This window comes from Pararge aegeria, chromosome 1 (assembly GCF_905163445.1).
Source record: "Pararge aegeria chromosome 1, ilParAegt1.1, whole genome shotgun sequence".
NCBI classification, from domain to species: domain Eukaryota; kingdom Metazoa; phylum Arthropoda; class Insecta; order Lepidoptera; family Nymphalidae; genus Pararge; species Pararge aegeria.
Window position 1 is genome coordinate 9,150,465 of NC_053180.1, and position 24,918 is coordinate 9,175,382.

At 37.0% G+C, this 24,918-nt stretch overlaps 1 protein-coding gene across 1 annotated transcript; it reads left to right on the plus strand.

The window, feature by feature from the left end:
• The first annotated feature begins 240 nt into the window (after window positions 1–240).
• On the plus strand, window positions 241–4,927 carry LOC120628634 (uncharacterized protein K02A2.6-like). The gene is made up of 3 exons (XM_039897190.1): window positions 241–2,838; window positions 2,931–4,316; window positions 4,820–4,927. The coding sequence occupies exons 1-3, from the start codon at window positions 355–357 to the stop codon at window positions 4,925–4,927; spliced, it is 3,978 nt and encodes a 1,325-aa protein (XP_039753124.1). The 5' UTR covers window positions 241–354.
• Window positions 4,928–24,918: the final 19,991 nt, after the last annotated feature.

A 24,918-nucleotide genomic window follows, 5' to 3' on the forward strand; every position in this document is an offset into this window, starting at 1 on the left:
GTTTTTTTGAATTTATACTTCTTTAGGTGCGTTAGGGATAAATGGTGAGAGTAAATTTTACGATGCACACCTATAGCCATGGTCAACATTTTAGTTTTTCTAATAACGTTTGACAGTTGATTTCAATAAATCAAACAATGCCTTTTTTCTATTGTTAGTGTCGTGTTTCCTACTGTTGGGTAGTTCCATAAGTAATTATGTATGTACCTACATTTGGTCTCATATTAAATGAGTCTGTTATCCACTGCCTGGTTTTATTGCGTCATACGTAACTGGCGACGAGTTTTATCGATATTTCACTAATAATAGTTAGATTCATAGTGATAAATACGTTTCAAAGTCTTTATTGGGAACATGCCTTACGGAAAAATTGAAAGTTTCGATTTGTCATCGCGAAAGTGGACGATATACGTAAATCGTGTAAAACAATTTATCGCCTTGAACGAAATTAAAAATTCTCTGCATGTTGCCACGTTAATAACCGTAGTTGGAGAACCAACCTACGATTTGATGTGTGATTTGTGCGCGCCCGATAAACCGGAGGATAAAACGTTCGACGTACTGGTTGAAATAGTAAAGAAGCATCTAGAACCCAGGCGTTCGGAAATCGCAGAACGGCATATCTTTCGTCAGCGGCGACAAAAGCCGGGTGAAGATTTGAGTTTGTATTTACAAACCCTTAAACATCTGGCTAGTACGTGCAATTTTGCTGAAAAATTGGAAGAAAACTTAAGAGACCAGTTCGTCTCGGGGCTTGTTAACGACGAGATGCGAAGTCGTATATTCGCGGAAACGGACTTGAACTACAAGAGGGCAGTGGAATTGGCGCTGGCGCTGGAGGCGGCGGAGCGGCACGCGGAGGCAAGCGGCTCGGGCGGCACGGCGCCGGGCGCGGGCCCGCACGGCGCGGCGGTCGCGGGTGGCGCCGGCGCGGCTCCTGTACAGGTGCATAAGCTGGACGCGGCGGACAGCGGCGGGCCGCGCGGCGCGCGTCAGCGGCATTGTTGGAGGTGCGGGCGGCAGCACCCGGCCGAAAGGTGCAAGTTTCGGCAATATACTTGTGATCTGTGCATGGCGAAAGGCCATTTAAAGAACATGTGCAAAAATGTGAGTGAGCGTCCTAGTCAGTTTACGAAGAAGAAGAAGAATCAGTTTTTTTTAGAAGCTGAAACGGAGAACGACGATAGTGATTTTTATAACATACAGGTTGATGGCGTTGCGGATAAACCGTATGTAGTACAAATTTTTATACAAAGTGTACCTATAAATTTTGAAGTCGATACGGGTAGTAAAATATCAGCAATCAATGAACATATGTTTAAAATGTATTTTCAATCTTGTGAAGTGTTTGAATGTAATTTAACCTTAAGGTCCTATACGGGGAATGTGATCAAACCCATCGGTTTTATTAGAGTTCTAGCGCGGTATGTTAATTGTAATGGCGAGGAGCGCACGGCGCGGGCGCTACCGCTGTACGTCATACCGGGCGGTGGTCCGCCGATACTAGGCCGGGCGTGGCTGCGACATTTACAGCTGAATAATATCAGCATAAGGTTAAATCATTTGGGACAACCGAACACGGTTGATGAGACGGAGCAGATCATTTTAAATTTTAAACAAGAATTTTCTGATGTTTTTGCCCCCGGATTGGGTACTTGTACTAAAAAGTTTTCGTTACGGCTGAAAGATGATGAACCAGTTTTTCATAAAGCACGCAATCTACCGCTAGCGTTGCGTGAACCTGTAGAAAAGGAGATTCAACGTTTAGTTAGTCAGGGCACTATTGTCAGAGTGGAAAATTCGGATTATGGGACCCCAATCGTCCCCGTTATCAAGAAATGTGGCAGTATTCGAATATGCGGCGACTATAAGGTCACTATCAATCCTAAATTGAAGCGCGAACCGTACCCGTTGCCGCGTATTGAAGAGTTGTATAGCATACTGAGCGGAGGGATTTTTTTTAGTAAGATAGACTTGGCTCACGCTTACGAACAGGTAATTTTAACCGAGGATTCCCGACCGTGCACAGCAATCAGTACACATGTAGGCACTTTTCAGTATATTCGTACCCCGTACGGTTTAAGTTGTATACCGGAAAAATTCCAAAAGATGATGGAGGAAGTAGTAAGAGGGGTACCGAATACGGTCGTATTTTTGGATGACATTTGCGTTGCGGGTGCTGACTTTAAAAGTCATCTCCGGAACTTGCGTGAGGTATTTCAGAGGTTGCAAAAAGTAGGGCTAAGAATCAAGTTTGAAAAATGTGAATTCTTTAAATCAGGCGTCTGCTACCTCGGTCATATTATCGACAGGGACGGCCTACGGCCGGACCCCAAGAAGATCAGAGCCATTGCCGAATCACCCCGTCCCACTGATGTTCAACAGCTCAAGGCGTTGGTAGGTCTCGTTAACTATTACGGAAAATTTATACCTAATCTGAGTAATTTATTACATCCACTTTACGAGCTATTTAAAAAAAATCGTCCTTGGAACTGGAGTGCAAATTGTGAAATGGCCTTAAAGAAAGTAAAAAATATTTTACTTAGCGATAAAATCTTAGCTCACTACGATCCCACCTTGCCTATAGTGTTGAGCGTGGACAGCAGTGCTTACGGGGTCGGGGCGGTGCTGGCGCACCGGTACCCGGACGGCTCGGAGCGACTGATATGCTGCGCGTCGCGAACTCTGAACGCGGCGGAGAAATCGTACAGCCAGCTCGATAAGGAGGCACTGGCGATATTTTTCGGTGTCACAAAGAATCACCAGTACCTTTATGGTAGAAGTTTTGTTATTCGTACGGATCATAAGCCTTGTCCTATATTTTCGGAGAGAAACTGGGTATCCCACAGACGGCAGCCAGCCGCTTACAGCGGTATGCCGCTCGGTTGGCCGCTTACGACTATACCGTAGAGTGGGTCAACTCTGCACAGAACGGGCCCGCGGACTGTCTCTCGCGGTTGCCATTACCTCAGAACGGCAATGATAACTCTGTGGATGCATATTCATATTTGTGTTTTTTAGAAAGCGCGTTCCCTGTGAATCATAAAGACATAGCGGAGGCGGTTAAAATAGATCCCGTTTTGCGAAACGTTTATAAATATATAATTTTCGGTTGGCCTTCAAATACAGATGTCGTTCAAGAAAAGCCTTATTTTAATCGCAAAGATAATTTGTACGTAGACTCTGGTTGTATTATGTATAACTACAGAATAGTCATACCGCCCAAGTTCCGCCAATATATTTTAAACGAGTTACATGAGGGTCATTTAGGGGTTGTCAAAATGAAAAACACAGCCCGGAGCTACGTATATTGGCCGGGCTTGGACGGTGACGTTGAGCAAATATGTAAAAGCTGCGCGGCGTGCCAGCAGCAGCGCGACGCGCCACCGCACGCGCCGCTCACGCCCTGGGAGTTCCCCGCGCGGCCCTGGCAGCGCTTACATTACTTAATTATTGTTGATGCGTACAGCAAATGGATTGAAGTTTTTCAATTAAATAGTACTGCTGCGAAGTTCGTAATTTCTAAATTTAGAGAAATATTTGCTCGATTTGGTTTACCACTTCAAGTCGTCACAGATGGGGGGCCTCCGTTCGGTTCCCATGAAATAAAGGAATATTTTAATAGGAACGGTATCATCCATAACATCACTAGTCCGTATAGACCTAAGGGCAACGGCGCCGCCGAGAATGCTGTTAAAACTGTCAAACGCTGTATTAAAAAGGCTTGTTTCGAAGGGGTAGAAATCGATGCTGCAATAAATAAAATGTTGTTTAATTATAGAAACTGCGAGCAAGCTACTACCGGCGTAGCACCAGCAGTAGCATTGATCGGACGGAGATTGAGGGGTCGTTTGGATATTCTACGGCCAGATGTTGCATCACGTGTCCGCAGTAAGCAACTTGTGCAAATTGAGCGCGCTGGTGGCACGCAGCGTGAGGTTCAGCGTGGAGATAATGTGTTTATTAGAAATTATGGCAGAGATAAAACGAAGTGGGTTGAAGGTCAGGTGAGCGATCAGGTAGGGCCTTCTTCGTTTGAAGTTAATGTGCCGCATGGCACGGTAAGGAGGCATATTGATCAAATTATTAAACCTGCTAGGGCCTCTAAGCGCTACTCGCTCACATGCACCTCCAAAGACACCAATGGTGACATGACGTCAGACTTTGATATTTTACCCGAGCAACCTGTGACGGCACAGAATTCAGAAATAATATCGGGACCGGAGAGGAAGGATCACAGTTCTGACGTTCAGTCTGTTGTTAAAGATCAGGTAGAGGATGATAAGTACGAACTAGCGTCCACCTCCCCAGTGCCGGTAACGGTAGAGAGAAAATGTCATGGTCTGAGACCCCTTCGTCATAGATTAAATTAAGTTCATATTTATCTCTTTATATTAATATTATTTTTTGTATTACAAAAACACCATTGTAATTAAGTAAGGAGGTGTTGGGTAGTTCCATAAGTAATTATGTATGTACCTACATTTGGTCTCATATTAAATGAGTCTGTTATCCACTGCCTGGTTTTATTGCGTCATACGTAACTCCTACAAACATAGATTAAGGCGAAAGATAAAAATTTTGAAAAGATTTTTATCTTGTTACGCCAAAGAAGTATAACTTCTAATGCGTGTTCATAAGTAACACATATTTTTTTTAAATATGTTGTGATGTAGTTCTACATTTACTACACACTTATGGAATAAGGCTGTAAATCAAAGATATAACATATTTCATGTACGAGGACCGGTAGTAAAGAATGTTTATTAAAACAATGACTTAATTTTCATGACGAGTATGAATTAATGGTCCATTTCAGGGCACAGACTTCTCGGAGGAGAAAGGCTATGTAGAGCTTAAAACCATCATACTACGTTTGACCGGCATAGGCTTAGCAAGCTCACGAATTAAGGCCCCAAAATCGTGAGTGGAAACTTAATTTTACGGATAATTTTTGATACTCATCTACTCGTAGGAATAATATTATAGATTAAAGTAGACTTTATCGCGCTGACAAGTTGGCAACTCAAATCAATTGTACAAATCTTTGTACGTTTCGACAGATGACGATAATATATGAGTCATCACTCCAGAGATTGTTGGTAAAAACAATGGCGTAAAAACGTCGATCAATCAAATCGAAACCTGTCAAAATAACAGCGGCCAACACTACACAAGCTGTATATAATTCATAAGCTTTTGTTTATTAAACGTTTTATAATGTTAGTGAAAATGTTGAAAAATGTTTAAAAGCATTGAATGTACTTAATAGTAATGCCTATTAAGTACATTCAATTCATAGAAACAGGCGCATCTTATGCTGAAGTTTTACATTCGTTTGAACTTATTTTAGTTAAATTCACTTAAATCCACGTTAACTTACAAAATATATATTGAGTAATTTACTACACCATCACTACAACGATGAAATATAATAAACAAATATTTAATTTTCATCTTTTCGTTGTATGCAATGCAATGATATCGATAAACTGTGAAAGTGCTGAAACGATTTTAATAATTCTTTTACCGTTTGAAATTAATTTTCAGCCGAAGTAATATGAATCTTACTTTTTATATAATAACAAGCTTTAAGCCTGCTCTTTAGAGCTGTTTCAATCGCGAGCGCTGACAGTCATACATAAATACATAAAGTAAAAAAATGTTGATCTTTAATACCTACCTAAATCTGCCCATAAATCAATGCTTTTTATGCCGAACATAATTTAAAAATTAAAAAGCAATTTTCATTAGCCATAGAATGCTTACAATATTCTATGGAGTCGGATAGTAAGTGTTACGTGCTTCTAATCCCTAAGTTCCCACGAGAACAGGATGTAATATCAGAACGATCCATAGCGAAGCGTTAGCGGTCGGGTTCAGCTAGTAGGTACTTAAAGCAACACAGAGTAAAATTTAAAACTAATTTTTGCATCTTATAACAGAAAGTAACTGCGGAAAGGAATTTAGATGCAACTTTTCAAACTTATATTTTTACTAAATTGGAAAAGTTGCGTCGATATCCTGAAGATAACTACTTGATGCTATACTTAGAAGTTTATAAATGAGTTCTATGAAGGCATAAAATGATGCGACTGAACGATGCACCAAGGTTTATCATGCTCACTTCAGCGATATTTTTTTAATACCTAAAATTATTCTAAAATCTCTAAGTCCATTGGCTAACTAGCTAATCTTTCTTTAAATTTTGGTATTTATGTATCAACACTCTTGGCACTATCCCGTTCTCTTGCTGTAAGTCCTAACTACAAAGGTTGCATGTTTGACAGCCGAGTGGCGCAGTGGGCAGCGAACCTGCTTTCTGAGTCCAAGGTCGTGGGTTCGATTCCCACAACTGGAAAATGTTTGTGTGATGAACATGAATGTTTTTCAGTGTCTGGGTGTTTATCTGTATATTGTAAGTATTTATGTGTATTATATTCATAAAAAAATATTCATCAGCTATCTTAGTACCCATAACACAAGCTACGCTTACTTTGCGGCTAGATGGCGATGTGTGTATTGTCGTAGTATATTTATTTATTTAAGAGATTGCTTGCAGCCATGAGGCCGCCTTTGCATGTCTACATTGTGTACTGTATACTCCTTACTGTTTCCTTTCCTGTATGTTATACGTGCAATAAAGTGTTTCTTCTTCTAACCATGTTACTATCCTCCTTTATTGGTCATTCTAATCAGTAAGAATTTACTTTATCCCTCTCGAATATACTATAATACTCGAGAGGGATATAGTAAATTATACTATATGCATAAACTACTTAGCCTGAGTTTACTTTTCATACTCTAACTAATATATATATACTATGACTAATATACTAAGCGGTGAAAGGCTATAGCTTCGGCAGTCGGCTTCCATTTCGGGGGGAACGAGTTAGATCTCTCTCTAATTAAAAATGTAATGCGTAAGATTTCTTTAGAATGTCCTCAAAAGTATGTTAAGTCTACCAAGTACACTTGGCCAGTGCGCTAGATTGCCCAAATCCTTCTTATTCTGAAAGGAGAACTATGCCCTGTACTTTGCCAGTATTAGGTTTATAATGATAAATGCTGTATCCGTTCTTTAACATAAAACATTCTATATTGAAATAATTTATCATAACGATGTTACAAGAAAACACAACGCATTTATATTATTGTACAAAACTGTACGCATGAACGTTGGAATGAAAGAACGTGACTGGAAATTCAAACTGTTACAAATGTGACGAAGTGTAGCAAAGTTTTGGTATAAATTGGTCATAAATATAGCGAAATTGCCGCGTGTAAGATACTCGTATGTCATATCCCATCAGAAATACACAGGTCGTAAAGCCTATATATAATAACAGAAAGTAGTTACGCAAAGCTTTCGCAAGTTTAAGTGAACGTTTACATTGGTATGGGTGCACCGAATATGCATATTAGCGAAAGGCTTTCATGCTGCATCAGTGAAATTGAATATGTCCTAAGTTGAAGTAGGGCAAAGACACATAAAAGCCCAGCACTGCTTTTGCACCAGCGAAGTAAATTTTTCGGTCTCAGATTTCTCACTCCACGTTCATCCATTACGTACTGCTTAGATTCACACAACAATCTGATGCACTTGCGGATTAGTTTTAGACAAGCTACACATGAGACAGACCCACAACAACTTACCTATTCGGGGTTCAGATTCACATGAGGTACTCTTAGGATTTCGTTCTTCAGATTGAGCTCTAAGGTTCTGCCTCTTGCAGAACTTTTAAGACCGCTTCTTCCTCAGCTGCTTTTCAGTAACCAATTTAGTCTAATTTGATTTAACCATACCATGCAGACCGAACCAGCAACGACAAAAAGAGTAAATAGGTAATTATCGCGAGCGCCTTAAACGTCTTGCTAAATTTGATGTCTATATACAAACTATCTACGCGCATTTTCAGAGAGAGTTGCACTAATTCTCGCGTGTACGGTATTCTCGACTCGCTTTGTGGAGTATTTGGGGCAGATACTCTAATGTAATCGCTTCATAAGTCATCAAATGCGGGACACGTGTGCGTGTCAAACTCAACTTAAAGCTCCAGAAGTTCTACGGAAACTAACAACCATGTTGTGAAATTTAAAATACAACATTTTATGAAACCAACATAAATTTAATTAATATATTAGCCTTTTTCTTTAAAAAATAAGTTGGATTCCAATTGAATTATTTCGGTTTTAACTTCGAAGTTAACTCGATCAGAATAATTTAAGCGGTAAAGAAAGTCAGAGAAAATTTAATTGTGGGCTATAGGTCGGTTGATAAGGGCAGCTGTAACCCTTTAATTTATTCAGATTACCTTTTTGTTATTTGACCCCTATCTAAGAGGTCACTTCTGTTACACCGTTGTTGCATCGTTGCTCATCATTATTTGAACTAATGGGCGTCCACTGTTAGGTATATCCATAAGTTTATTGAGATACCTACTTACGAGTAGTACAAAATTGTTTGTTTGGCAAAGCAACGAGTGGTTGCGGTAGGGCAGTGCGGAGTCCCATTTCTGCCCGCTTCTGCCGTACATACTTTGACTAACAAATCTATCTATATATATATAACTCAAGAACGGCTGGACCAATTTTTATGATATTTGATTTTTTGGATTCCCCTTATACCGGAATAGGATAATAAGTATTAAAATATAACATTCCTAAATAAAAAATTATCCGCGGTACAAAGTTCGCCGGGACTTAATATATATAAATCTCCTGTCACGATGTTTGTCCGCGATGGACTCTTAAACTACTTAACCGATTTAAAATTAAATTGGTACACCGTGAGCAGTCTGGTCCAACTTAAGAGATAGGATAGCTTACCTTTAATTATAGTCGCAATTTTTTTTTATTGCTATTTATTTGTCTATAATTAGTTGAGTCACATGTTATATATATATATATATTTATATACTACTATACTCATTGAAGGCTTAGCGATACAGAATACTTTAAAGACAAAATCAAACGCAGACGAAGTCGCGGGCAACAGCTAGTTATATTATAAAAAAAATTGACAAATCCCTTAAAAACGCGCATTTAATATTATGTAAGTATCTAATATATAGATAAACACCCAGACAATGAAAAACATTCATGTTCATCACACAAACATTTTCCATTTGTAGGAATCGAACCCACGGCTTTTGAGAAACCAGGGACACTGCCCACTACGCCAATCAGCCGTCAATCGCACACACACGATTATACCAAATTATTACCCGCTCACGAGAATGTGTAACGTTAGTTGCTTTGTTTATACTTTTTTTTATACAAACTTCCGAAGTGAAACACATAACTAAAATTTTTCATTTTAGTGAAAAGATAAATAGGTATTTAAATAGTATTTATATGTGTCCCAGTTGTCCTTAAATATTTTAAATTAATCAAAATAATATTGTAATTTGCGATTATCTTTGAATCGGTGTCATCATCATATCAACCCGATCAAAGTGCCCTGTAGTTGGGCGGTATGGTCTCCTCTTTCAATGAGAAGGGGTTAGACGATCACGACGCTGGCCCAATGCGGATTGTTGAACTTCACACACCTTTGAGAACATCATGGAGAACTCTCAAATCATTTTTTTTTTTAATTCTTAAAAATAAAATAAAAAACACTATTAAAGATTTATAAAAAAAACATCCACCCTCCGTTTGCGGGGCTTTTGAATGCCCAAGCAACCGGCGGTCAGGGATCCGAAGTGAGGAACCTCCTCACAATACGCGCCGTTTCATGGACTACTGCCTTCTGTATCCGACCCTTGATCCAACAACAAAGCGAAAGCTTCTTAAGATGTTGGTCGAAGCTTTTCGCGAGAAGACCATTGACTGAAACAACGATCGGAACAATAACGGTCGACTCAACATTCCACATGGCGGTAATCTCGTGAGCAAGGTCCAAGTATTTCGATACTTTTTCCTTTTCAGCCTTTACCAGATTATCGTCATGTGGAATAGTAATGTCAACAATTATTGCATGGCGCACTGATCGATCGACTAGCACTATATCAGGTCTATTAGCTGTAATAGACCTGTCAGTGATAATCGTTCGATCCCAGTAGAGCAATGCACTGCTATTTTATTATTATTATTTAAAACGAACATAACTTAGAAAAGTTAGAGGTGCGTGCTGGGTTTGTTGAATCGGTGTAAGAGACTGAAAATACAATTTTCTCTTGGTTGATATACAGGTGGATTGTATTTGATAACTTTACAGGAAAACAGTTTAGAAAAACGTATTTAATCGTCGTGCATTGAGGGCTCCTTACACCATAAGATTTTAACCATAACGATGGCGAAAGGCTAAACAATGGAATATTTAATGGTATCTGAAAACCTATAATATATGCTATACACCATTTGGCCTAGTTGGTCCCACTTAAAATTTTCAACCCCACAATTTTCACCCTTTTTATTCAAATAAATATGTAATGGATAATGTTGGGCCACTGATTATACCTACAACTATTTCAAATTTGGTAGCTTTAATAGTTTGTTAAATAAGCGGCCGTGACCGACGGATGAATGAACAAAGATGCATATATTATGGGTTCCATTTTAACGTTTTGGTACGGAATCCTAAAAATAAGTAAATAAAAATAAAAAGATATAAAAAGTTTCTACTTAATCCTGAAATGTAAATATTACTTAGTCATAAAAAATCACAATAAATTATCATAATATACAATAATTTTTATCCAAGTATCATTTCAAAATTAATATTTCTTCTTATCAATTTACTAAAAAAAAATAATAACATAAAAGTCAAAAATTCTGTATCACCGTTTAAAAACATTAATCCCTAAAATCCATTTTCCGTTTTCATTAAACAGTAATTGCAGCAATCAAAAGGCCATTTTCCGTAAAAATATATTTCGTCAGCCCGGGCATAAGCTTTACGATCTAAACGAATCCGCAAATACCTCCTCGTAAAAGTAGGTTAATGTTATTAGTAATAAACTGTTTATTTGAGTGCGACATATCTCAGTAGGTATGTACGAATTATATGACATAATATGTACGCTATTAAGTAATGCTATGGTTATTACTGGAATGACTAGATTTTGACGTTCGTTCTAGCAGTAGTAATTTCCAACCATTAGGTTATTTTCATTTATACAAATGGCGACGTTACTGGCCTTTGCAGTACCCCCCGCACGCTTCCCGTCGCTGAAGTAGAAAGTCTAGTTCAAAAACCATAATCCGGAGCAGAACCTTAGGGTTAGGTTCTGGTTTAGATAATGTTTTATTACGCATTCGGTACGTTCAAAAATATTTTTGAAGAGTATGTAGTTGAAATCATTAAGCTGTTAAGAATGTGATGCGAAGTTATCATAAAAAATACTGGCATTTTTGATGTTCTTAATAAACTACAGCCTTTCGGCTTTAGTTTATTAATACACACGCTAGTCTCTGGAACTCAGTCAAGTTTGAAAAATCGTTATTGCATTTGTTAGCCCAACTCTTGTGGAAGTTTAGAAGCTTTTTGACGGTCTCCTTGACGCAGTGGGTGTCTTAATTGTGAGGTCCCAGGTTCGCTCCTGGACAGGGAAATTTACCACCCGAAAAAGACGTCCCGCTATGCAATTTAAAGGTATGGAATTAATATAACTGCCATACCCCTAACAGATTAGCCCGCTACCATCTTAGACTGCGTCATCACTAACCAGCAAGTGTGAATGCAGTCAAGGCTAACTTGTAGTGGAATAAATAACAAACATCGCAATCTAGCCCCAAAAGTAAGCGTAGCTTGTATTATGGGTACTTAGGTGACTGATGAATAATATACATAAATACTTATAATAAACAGATAAATACCAAAACACTAAAAAAATGATTTTAAACATTACGCTTCGATCCATAAGAGAGCAAACGGAGTAATAGCATGGGAAGGCGACTCGCGAGATGAGGTCACTGTACTCTATTATGTGGTTGGGTTATATTGTGTATAATATTGGATGAAAGTTTGCATTGGGAAAATATACTCAACGTTGCACGCAGATGAAGTCGCGGGGTAAATCCATCGAATTTAATTCAATTTCTCTCCATTTGAATTTCTTCCGGTGCAATATACTAGGTTACATAAAATTAATAACTCTTTTAAAGGATATTATATACAATTTTACTATAAACTACCTATTGACATCTTGGAGATGTCTCTTACAAAGTTCACTTTGTAAAAAACGTAAGCTTACAGAAAAATCCTATTATAGTATAAAGGACTACGCAAGCGATAAAAAAGCTTGGGTGTAAATTATTGCTCAAACCAGGTTTCTCTTCTAATAATTTTAATGAGGCTACCACTGCTAAGTTTTTTGTCAGTGAATGAGTCAGTGAAAGTGAATATGGTAATCGCCATTATCTCACTACCATGTACATTTCTCATGTAATGTACGCATCATAAGTGCCATCTATGGGCCTACTTGAACAAAGATATTTTTAGCTTTGACTTTGACTGACCTACTTATATCATAAATTGAACAGTTTTGGGTTCATAATATAAGTAGGTATGCATTAGAAGGGTAGTACCTAACACATTTTTTTTTTAATTTATGTGCGTATTAAACATTTTAATATCAGTTGCTTTAACAACAAAGGAAACATCGTGTCGAAAAGTGCATGCCTGAGAGCTCTCCATAAAGTGAAGTCTGAAGTCCACCAAACCGCACTTGGCCAGCGTGGTGAACTGCAGACTAATCGCTTCTCATTCTGAATCCACGCCATTAAGTAGGCCGATAGTGTGTTGGTGTTGATGATGATAAAAAGGGACTCTTCGAGACTGTGACTTTCAGCAGCGCGGTCAGCCGCAATATGGTCGAATCCGGCTTAAGAAGCCTACGTATGGCTACGAATATATAATTCCAACTATGCTACAGCAAAATGCCATCGTAGCAATATGAAGTAGACTTGTTACTTTGTAGGATTGTATAACTTCACGTTATTTAAACCATCTAGAACTTGCCGAGAAGTCTGATATAGCTTATAAAACTTTGCTTCGGCCAATACTTACCTATAGCGCTGAGTGTACGTCCGTCGAACGGAAAGTCTAAAGTCTAGTCCAAAACCATTATCTGAAAATGAACCTAAGTGTTAGGTTCTTCTTCAGTTAAGTTTTTATGGCGTATTCGGTACGTTCACAAACATTTTTAAAGAGTATGTAGTAGAATACTATGATTATGTATTATAATGCGATGATGATGTGATGCGAAGTTGATGGATGGCCAATTGCATTGGTGGTCGATGGAATACCGAATATAGAGGCATTTTGGGAGTTCATAGAAGGCAGCTGCTTTTGCCCGCTTCTGAAGAGATCTGCTATATCAAGCCGAGGCCCACCCAGGGCCGTAGAGCTTATAAAGAAAAACTTTTATTCAACAAGTACGTAATCATAAAAAAAAGAAAAACAAGGCAATACAGAGCGATCTGGTGGATCTGGTTGTATTTATTCGAAAAAAGTTTATAGCCAGAGTCATTTAGGATAATGGAAGGATTCTAAGGATTTATGAAGTTATGGTGGAACAGGAAAACTAACATACATACGTACATGAACCCTAAAACATTACACCCCTGTTTTTGGCGTTAGATTATTTTTTATTTTCCTTAAGTTAGCCCTTCACGGCGATCTCACCTGGTATTAAGTTAAAATGCAGTCTTAAACGGTAGCTGGGTTACCTGTTATGAAATCCCATAGCTATTATTGATTTCTACGCGGCATCATACCAGATCACTAAATAACTTGGCGAAACGTCATTGTTGGTAGGGTAAATAGCCACAGCGAAAATTTATAAATGATTATCCCAAATTGCTGCAGCAAAGAATCGAATCCAGGACCTCCACTCATAGGGCCACAACGCTGATCACTATGCCAAGGGGATTACTTTAAAATCATTTCCTTATAAAATGAAAATGAAAATTGCCTAAAATATACTTCTTTCAAATTGCAAAAGGCTTATAAGTTTACAAAGTCTGGCGTCCCGCTGGCTTAGGCTGCCTGCAAAACCAGCTGTCTAAACCAACTGTATTCACCTCGTTACTGAATAATGAAACGCGACACCCGTTTTATAAAGATGTAAACTTTAAGGCTAAATAATAATTAATTGGCGGGCCGGCAGCTTTCGTGTGTCTCTTTAGTAATTCAACATTCATCTATTTCAAGTAGGTTTACTCTATAAAGACTTTTAAAACCTTAATCCTGTCTATTTGTAGTTATTCTACCACAATATATACGATCCTACCTTGCCCTCGTTTTTCGCCCGCGTTTATTACGGTTTTTTACAAATCCCATGGGAACCGTTACTATTCTTAGGATAACTATTCGTGTAAGTGCATTGTGCATTAATAATACCTTTTGATTTTTATTCCACTACAAATTAGTTCTTGACTGTAATCATCTCACTGGGTAATAAGTCATGATGTAGTCTAAGATGGTAGCGGGCTCATCTGTAAGGGAGTATGACAGTTATATTAAGCCTCTACTCATAATCGGTTGCTGCGCGACATCGTACCGTAACGTTAATTTTTTTAGTTACAGCCAGTCCTAGTTCTCGCTAGGGTGGTAACTAGCCTTGGCAAAAACCTCCCACAGGACCAGAGGAAAGAAAATTTTGATCAGAGAAGAATTTTCGAGCGAAAAACAGAACTACTGCCTCAATAATTAATTGTAGTAATTTGATTTTTCCCGGACGTAAAGTAGTCTTGGTTTATATCACTCTCCGTTCTTTCTGCTATTTCCATGCCGAACGTCAGGTCGATTGCATGCTCACTTAGGAAGACCAAAACAGTAAGGGACTAAGGATGTACTCAATGGTCAACCCCACAAAGGCTTAATTACTTCAAAATTAGTTTTTGTTGTTTAATGTCAATAACGTTGTATTAGAAATCTTATTATATATTTTAACTATAGAATTTAATTCCAAAAGCTCATCCAAACATCATTTTTTTCTATAGTAACAATTGACGGATCAAGCCGGGCATGCAAGAAGCACATCCTGCAACATGCCACCATCAATTTGAGGCGTAGGCATTAAGTCTCAAGTGCCTGAAATCATCACCGGTATCCAAACGGAGCACAGCATTGCAACAATGCTTTTTAGCGACAGAAATAAGTATGGCGTTAGTTCTTCTCCGGGAGAGCTGTCACAAAAAGCTCTGTTACTACTAAAACTACTACTGTTATACTTCCGATACGATTATTTTTTATTTTATCACGGATTAAACTATGGTTTAGATAGGTTCCATAAATCAATACAAAAGCTATTTGAATTACGATAACTTTCTAAATTTAAATAAGAATCCTCGGCTAAACTGATGAAGAAACTAAAGTAGAGTAAAAAGTCTTATCATACAATAAAGAGATAAGGGGCACGGATGCAGAATAACTTATACCGTTTGCTTGGGAAGAGCACCAAATAATTGTTTAGAAATGCAATTTTGAAAGTTGAAATTGCTTTAATAATTGCCTTCCTCCTAGAATTCTTCGGAAGGAGAAATCACGCTCTGAACTTAAGTATTTCACCAAAAATGTGAGCATAGAGATAGAAATTCGCCATACATTATCGCCATCATGATCATCACTTCAAGCGTTTGCCGTCCACTGCATCTGCACATCGATGGAACCGATCGGTGCGAGGTCACCACTCCAGCACTGCCCGAGCTATGTGCCCCACCCATTGCCACTTCAGCTTCGCGACTCGCTCAGCTACGTCGGTAACTCTAGTTCTTCTCACATCTTCATTTACATTGTAATAGGTTATTGCCGTCTCTTTCATGGAACACGAACGTGTATTTCATAAGATAGGATCGCGCTTGAGAAATCATATTGAAGAGAAGTGATGAGGTGAAGGTTAGGGTGTATTTATCTAGTAAATATTCACTCTTGCATTGAGTCTTTGTTTTGCCCCATTTGTAGCGACATCTTAAAATGTGAAGATCGTGCGATGTATTTTCGGGTTTTTCGTATTATTTTCGACTGCCTGCCTTTAAAAACCACCTTGGGGCATGCTTAGTTAAATCTGGCAGGAAAAACAGATGCAAGGCAAACGGGTACCAGCTTAAGATGAGGGTATACCATATAGCTTTACTCACGAGATTTTAAAAAGTTTTACTTGTGTTGCTGGTGCCTTCGGCATGATTGAGTGCCTTGTTAGAAGGATTGTTAGTTCTAACATTTCAAAAGGAGGCCCTTAAGTATATTTCACCGCCTACGCCGTAGACACGTCAAAGTATATTGATTGGCGCAGTGGGCAGCGACCCTGCTTTCTGAGTCCAAGGCCGTGGGTTCTATTCCCACAACTGGAAAATGTTTGTGTGATGAACATGAATGTTTTTCAGTGTCTGGGTGTTTATATGTATATTATAAGTATTTATGTATACTATTCAAAAAAATATTCATCAGTTATCTTAGTACTCATAACACAAGCTACGCTTACTTTGGGACTAGATGGCGGTGTGTGTATTGTCGTAGTATATTTATTTATTTATTTATTATTTATATTAAGCTAGCAAACGTCAGACAATCCAAAACACACAGATAATGCGTCCCATTCAGTCCACTCGAGGTAAACCATTACATTCAACTCCAATGCCTCTTTCCGCCTAATAAATAGGAATGTCTAAGGACAGTATCCGATTACCACACAGTAGATATCACCCTGTAAGTTTACCACAGTAATATATATCCATACTGAATCTGAATAGTGCTAGTTAATACAAAGTACACATTCATTATTCCTTAATAAATTATTGTAACTGTTCTTTTTATCAATACAGTTTTAATCTTACTGTGTGGGAAGCCATGATGTACTTTTAAGATTATGGTAGTTATTTTTATGCGACATCGTACCGAAACGCTAAATAACTTTGACATAAAACCCAGAAACTATAAATTCCCTAATTGACCCTGCAGGGTCTTGAACCTTTTTTTAATTTCATACATTTTAATGCATGCTGTAATAACCTGTAAATAGTATAACATTTACTCTGTTACTCATTCAAAAAAAAAGAACAAGTATTAATGTATTTTGAGTTTTATGATGGTTGTCCATTATAAATAAATAAACCTTCATCTTGTTAGACCTCAGCATTCACCACCGGGCCAAGAAAGTCGTCACGTGCAAAAGATTTGACAATTAATATAGTACCATAAATAACTGAATAGACATTTGAATAATTAAAAAGTAATGCACCTGTTGTTCACAAGAAATAGCAGCCGACGGACGGCTGACGTAGGCTAGGTGAGGCACATTCTTTATAAAGCATCCTACTTATTCTCTACTTAGTGGACCATCGTTTGAAATAACTCAGGCTACATATTTCATATTACAACCTATAAAAATACCTGCCCTGCCGTTCAAAAGAATAATAATTTACGTAATAAAAAAAATACGAATGCTGAACACTACAATATTTAAGATTTCGAAATGGCGCCAAGCAGCTGCCATATTCATTTTTTTTTTTAAATAGCCAGTTCATTCGGAATGACTTATTATTCGGAATGATTCTTACGGTTCTTCGAAGTATTCAAAAATAAATAGATTCATGGGACATTCCGTAACTCTAGCTTCGGACGAGCTACGTCATATAATTATATGTACCTCGCTAACTTAACAATAATTAATTCAAATTCAAAATTCATTTATTTCAAGTAGGCCTAATATAAGCACTTTTGAAACGTCAAGTATGCATGTTTGTGTGACTCTACCACCGGTTCGGAAAGCAGATTCTACCGAGAAGAGCCGGCAAGAAACTCAGTAGTTGCTCTTTTCCAACATCAACATTTACAATCATTTTGCTATCTTGCGGGAGATGAGAGCGAGGCTGGCTGCTTCCATTCTACCTTGTCATTGAGGAATTCATCAAATGTATAGTAACCTCGCTGTACTAGATGCGTTTTTACACATTTTTTAAATGTATGCATTGGTAGGTCAAGAATTTCCTTAGGAATCATGTTGTAAAAGCGTATACTCAACCCCACAAAGGAGTTCTGCACCTTTCGCAGACGATATGCAGATATCACTAATTTATGACCGTTTCTGGTAAGTCGATTGTTAATTTCAGCTTTTGATTTATAAAGAGTAATATTTTGCCTCACAAAGACTATATTATTATAAATGTATTGCGAAGCTACTGTAAGAATACCTATTTCTTTAAATTTTTCACGAAGCGATTCGCGTGATCCAAGTTTATATATTGATCGTACGGCTCTTTTCTGTAGTATAAATATACTTTCAATATCTGCAGCTTTTCCCCACAGCAAGATCCCATAGGACATAATACTGTTGTAATTGTAAGTCAACATCTCCTGCGGATGCTCCGGTTTCGGAGCGAAACGTGCGTAGAGGTTACATTGCCGAAGATCTGTTTGGTGAGGAGTATAACGATTGAAGAAATTATAAATAACACCATACAAATCCTGCTTTTCGCGGAGTGTAGCAAATTAAGCTTAATTTTCATGATATATGTATCTTTTACAGTATTTGTAAAAGAGAAACTGTATAAGTACTATCTGAAAGAAAACTATAAATTATCATAAAGGCACAGAATGAAGGTCATACAGAACCCTCATTCAGCCATTATTGCATGCAGTGTATTGTGTCAACTGCTAAATAATATGAAGTGACTTACCGCTGGTTTCAGAAACACTACTAAAGTTTCTGTATGTTCATAATTCTTTATAAAAGTATATTATTTGAATCAATGAATGATACTTTTATTGCACACCACACAGAAAACAAAAATAATAAATGCAAATACAAGAAGGATATTTGATTGTATCGCCGCATTTCTCTATGCCAAATATAATTGCTCAGAGGAATCCAATACGACTTTTCATGTCAGAACTCAGACTACATAAGAGTATAAGGCGTTCCTCGCCTTTAATTTCTTGCGAAGGCTACGTCCCTAATCCTACGAGTAGGTAGGTATAATGTGCATGGATATTCGATGGCACCCTTATCACATGTCAGAGCGTTCGAGCGTCGCAGAACTTTAGCAATATTTTCTATTCCAAATCTTCATTCCGTATACCGGAATATTTTGACAAAGTTTTATATCAGTCGCATTCAGCTATTATCTAACTCAGTATACTTATTACAAACACGCACACACACGCAAACACTCGTAAAACACACGCTAAGACACAAAATACATACACTCTAGCACACACACTCGAAATTAGGATTAGCATATTGCATGTATCCCTTTTGATCATTGTTTTTTTAACTTATTTTATGTTGATTAATATTTTTGAATGTATTTAGATTTCTTGATGAATATCCAGTGAACGGTGGTAAATTTTAAGTTTTGGAGGTGAGCGTGATCACTGTTACGCAGTTTCATACTTTTACAGTGATCATCGTTTTAGACATCAGCGGTTAAGTTATGTTATTGTTCACAAATAAATAAATATGGAGTTTAAAATTTCCTTGATTACTCTCTAAATGTTGTTCTGAATAATAATGTTAATAATAATAGAAAGAGGTGAAGAAATCGAGAATTGCTAGTTCAGTTTCAATAAAGGCTATGTTGTTATGCATTGGATAAACTTAACTACCTACGCATCACACAATTTCTTTGTTTATATCACATAGTGGAAAGATTAGTTTTACATTTAAAATCTAATGTAAAACCCGAGTTAGTGATTGAAATCAATGAATAATACTCGGGTTTTAAATGTAAAAATCATAACAGTGACCATGACATTTGCCAGGAACCCAGAGTAACTATTTAATGGATTTTTCAATTACATTTTTCTCTTTTACGCCAGCTTTGTAGCTTTTAACACAGTTTTATGTATAAAAACTGCCTTGAAGTTTCGCTGTCTGGCTCAAAGCAGCCAAGGAAAGAGGGAGAAAATTAAAAACAGCACTGATTCTTCATTTATATGAAACTTGCGGATGCCAGAAATTACTTCTGCTTACTATTTCTTATATCCCGTGACATTATTTAGAAACCACCCCTTTGCCAGTGTCCGACTCAAAAACAAGCTATAGGCCAAACTAAAAAAAATAAACATCAAAGTACCAATTTTAATATCTGGGTAACACGTACCTACTTCATCATTTGGGCTATAGGTTGTCTGTCAGTCAGTCACAAACAAACACTTTAGCTTCATAGTATTATAGTTAGTAAAGATTATAAATACCTGTTTCCTCTCCCAGCTGGCCTCGTTCTTTTGTTATACAGATTTAAAATAAGTGCCATACCCATTTAACAGGTTAGCCCGTTACCATCTTAGACTGCATAATTACCACGAGGTGAGATTGCAGTCAAGGGTTAACTCGTAATAAAAGACAATGGTTATGGTGTATTGTATAAATTAATTAGGTTAAAAATTAAAAATAGAAATAATTTTTTAAAAGATTTAGTTTACTTCTTACTTTGTTGTTATTTTTACCTAAGTTTTTTATAAGTTTTGTCAAGATAATATAAGTTTGGTTTATGTTGAACTTGTATAAAGGTTTATACTTTACACATTATAATACATTTACATAAAACAAAAGCAGAACAACAATATTTTTCGCCAAAACATCAAACATTTCGAAAGGTCACAACGCGTTTTCTGAGCTCATGTTTTATTAAAATACATACCTTAGAAAATAAACGCCCTCGCACAAGTGGAAATCTTTATTGGTCTATCTTTTTGATTTCTCGATGAAGCGTGTCAAGAGGCCTTATTTTCTTTATATCAGCTTTTACTCAATCTGCTTCCTGCAAGTCTTTCTGGACATATTTCAAAATTATATAACGCTTGGTACAAAATACTTTTTATTTTTAATTAATTATATGCATTATCATATTCTCGGCATAACTCGGGCTTTTCATCATTACTTTCTTTTAACATCCCCCTATTTTTCTATTAACATCCCCCTGCTGAGCTCTTCTTTTATAGGAGGGAGGTTTTAGAGCGTAGATCCACCAGCTGCTGCGGTTTAGTGTGATTTCGCTATTATTATAACATATTAAAACAATTGGTATCGACAGTAACGTGCTCTTGACTCATGTAGTTAGATTCCGGGTTTCGTAACTCCGGTCTAGTAGATACTAAATTTTACTTTAGCAAAAAACCCAAAACAAATTATTGGTTTGACCTGGGATTTGAACACTCCTATACGTACAGCTAGCGCGCCCCGAGAGAGTTACGTTTACCCTTTATCTCGTCTATCTCTTTAAAAAAATGCGAGTATCGGGTATAGATAATTGCTGGTAATATCACATTAGCCCTGTTGATATTTATTTTAATACGCCAAGCACTCGATCAACGAGGTTTACTTGAGTATTGATAAAAATATATTAGAATATTTGCATTGATCTTGGGAATTGGGACTGAGAGAACCGGGCCTTGCTGATGCGACCTCAACAGCGAACAATTTAGTCCACTCTACGCCATGTACGGATGTACGGTCATGGCTGGGCAAAGGTCACACGCCAAGCTCGATTCAATCGGTAACTCTTAACTATGAGAGATTGTTAAAAGCTTTAATAATAAACATTGAATGCTTAACATCCTCCCACTTAACATTGCTTAAGGCTGGTCGCACATATGCTGCATAAAATTGTCACTATACTCAACTGTTTAACTTGCTAGACTTCCTCGCTCTTAGGAGAGAGGCAATAAGAGCAATTATCCACCCAGCTGCTTCAATACAAGTTGGCGTTTATTATCAGATAGTAGTGACAATAACTGCGCCCGACGGCTTAACATGCTCTCCAGGAAATGGTGTTTGATAGACGCCGGCAATTTTCTAACTCCGGGTAGGTAAATGTTTTAACAGAAAAGTTCAACACCTAAGAATTGTTTGACCCGACCCGGATTTCTATCCATCACCCCGTGATACACAGTCGCACATGCTTAAGAGTAGACCAACGAGACAGCTGGCTGCATATCACATACATTTAATTATTAGTAGTTTAATAGATAATTAGGTACTTTTCATTCGTCTAGCAACCGATTTCTTTAGTAATTTTAGTAACTGAGCAGTTCCATGCCAGTGAGCCATCTGCTTGGAACGTCCATTATTACTTTAAATAGTGACCAAACACAAAACAGAATGAATGAATGCCACTAAGGATGGAAGGATGAAGGATTTTATTATGATCGGTCGACTGGTTGGAACCCTACGCGGGTTAAGCCGGTACTATTTCGACATGGTATCCATTAGGATTTCCCAAAGAAAAAAAAGAAAAAGTTTGGCCTTTGCTTTAGTTGATAACGCGTTATAAGACAATGTGCGGCTAGCTTAACTTGAAAGGCCTCTTGTAGTTGAGTGATGTTAAATTAATTAGGCTCTTTGTAGAATACTCATTTTATCTCATGAATCGCAAAACATCTGACATTTGAGATGTTTTATTATCGCTTCTGAAAGATGAAGACTGCTAAAAGGATTTTTTTAAATTTAAAAGATTAACATTCGTTAAGCCACTAATGGTTAAAAGTATGACAAGTTATTACTAAAGTACTACGGCTTTCCGAACTTTATATCTGACCAAATTTATTACATTTTAAATTGGTGGTCGTATTAAAAAGTGACTAAAGTTATTTAGAAGGTAGAACTCTAAAAAAATCGAGGGAAATCAATGACAGTTTCACAAGGTACAAGTGTGTGGAAAAGAAAATTTTGAAAAATATTTATGGAAGTCTTTAAACAAAAATACGTTTTAAGGGAAAGTTATTTTCTCCACCTCATGATATCATCTTTAAACCAGGGGATGGGGATGATTAAACCGGCTCTCCTTTTCAAATAAAAAATTATACTAAAAGTTATATTATATTATAGATATACAGCTGTTACTTATATGGTAGAACAAAGTTAGTATTGGTAGAACAACGCTAAATGTTTTGTGTAACGAGCCTCCATAACTCTTATTTGTAACGCTAAACAATTTTTTTAATGTCACTGATGTCATCAAAAGCTAAAGTATTTCCCGTAAAGCATGCGTTGCCCCTCGTAAACCTATCATAAAATGCCTTCCTGGTTTTCGACATAATATGGTGTTTTTATTGGCATAAGGCAAAATACAGAGGCTGGCTTTGACATAACATTTTGTGAATGTCACTCAAGGGATCATGCATGCACCTTGTAATATAGGAATGTGGAATGTTTATTTATTTAATCTTACAATTTTAGAACAATATGTGTGTAGTATCGGATGTTAGGATGGGAGTATTATTTCATACTAGCTGTTGCCCGCGACTTCGTCTGCGTTTGATTTTGTTGTTTGATTTGGCATTAAATTTAGTTGTAGATCTAAAAAAACAGTATCGCTAAGCCTTAAATGAGGGGTTTGCTGCTGTCCGCTGAGGAGTTCTGTCCTCTATCTCCAACCACAGTTTGAGCAAAATTAAACATATAACCTCTATAGAACAAAAATAATTATTTAAATCGGTTATAATTTGTCGGAGTTCTGGTGTAAAATCGTCAAACACTTTCATCCCCTCTACCAAAGGAACCGAGCTTAATATCAAGTAAAAAGTATCTTATATTATTTCTAACACTTCCAAGAATATGTGTACAAAGTTTCATAAGGATTGGTTTAGTAGTTAGTCGCGTGAAAGCGTAACAAACAAATATACATTCACATTTATAATATTAAAGAAAACACGAGACCGTTAAAAAGTAAGTGTATTTATTTTCATACAAAAATAGCAGATAAAAAGACAGAGGTTTGTCCTATATCAAGGTTAGTTCGGGACTCCCCGTTCGTCGTTATATGGTTTTTCACATCTCTACCTGGATTTCCTTAACCCGCATCGGTCATCCTTTTCTTATTCATTCACTCTCGGTACTCGTAACATACCAATTTGCCACGACACAAATCGATACCTACGTTCCCACGCATACAGACATTACTAAATATTTTTCGTTTACCATTTGGGATTCTTCTTTAATACCTTTGTTTACAACCTCTTTTAAAAGATATTACTTACTGCTAAGTACAAAGGTGCAATAAGATGACCGTTGTGACATCTGCTGTTTTATAACCTTCCTCCGAACACAATCCCCAAGGCAATAAAATGATAAAATAGAAAAACTTAAGCCTAAAAACCATTCTACATGTGTAGAAAATGTTATAAATCATTTGAATCATAATGTTATTTGTATATATGACTATCTTTTGTTTAGAATTTTAAAATTATTGCAGCATTGACCAGAAATAACGCTTATTTATGTGGAAGGTAGAATCTAAGAATTTTCCTACATAATTCTTATTGGAAAACTAAAGAATATTCTTAACGTGACTGAAGTATGATGTCATTAAAAGCTACATTTCCCGTAAAACGCGAATTGTATCTCGTGAACCTATCGTAAAGTGCCTTCTTGTTATGGAAATTATGATGTTTATTGGTGAAAGCGAAATTCAGATGATGTCGTTTTTATCCAGGACTACATTAGGTACGTATTCTATCAACCGCCTTCTGGAAGAAGGTTTATCAATTAGATGTAAATTAATCCTTTTCTTTGTTTTGTGTTTCCGTTTATAAATACTAATAATCACAATAATTAGCCCTATCTAAATCGACTTCATACGCAATATCTATTAAAGTCTTTAAACATTCGATCTGGTCGGACTAAATTTTTTGGAAAACGTAAAAATTTTTTGTGTGCACTTTTGATTGGTATAAACGAACTAACCTAATAACTACCGAGGGTATCCATCACCTCCCATTTATTATTTAAAAAATGTATGTTTACGTCTGCTCTACAATAAAGTTAAAGAGCTAAATACAATGGGACTTTAACGTCATAATGTTTTTTTTTTAATTTTTAGAGCATTAGAGAAGCGTGTTTTTTAATTTATTTGTTTTATTAATAATATATTCAAATTTAAACTTTTTTTATATTCCTCGTCACATGACACGTCTGCAGGTTATTATTTACTTTATGAAACCATCAGCACGGCTATTATTGGCAGGAG

Bases quoted from the DNA above. Each gene is read 5' to 3' on its own strand.
- LOC120628634 (XM_039897190.1), top strand. From the start codon at position 355: ATGCCTTACGGAAAAATTGAAAGTTTCGATTTGTCATCGCGAAAGTGG. The intron at 2,839-2,930 runs GTATCCCACAGA...AACTCTGCACAG, and splicing joins TATTTTCGGAGAGAAACTGG to AACGGGCCCGCGGACTGTCT. The intron at 4,317-4,819 runs GTAACGGTAGAG...GGTCCATTTCAG, and splicing joins CGTCCACCTCCCCAGTGCCG to GGCACAGACTTCTCGGAGGA.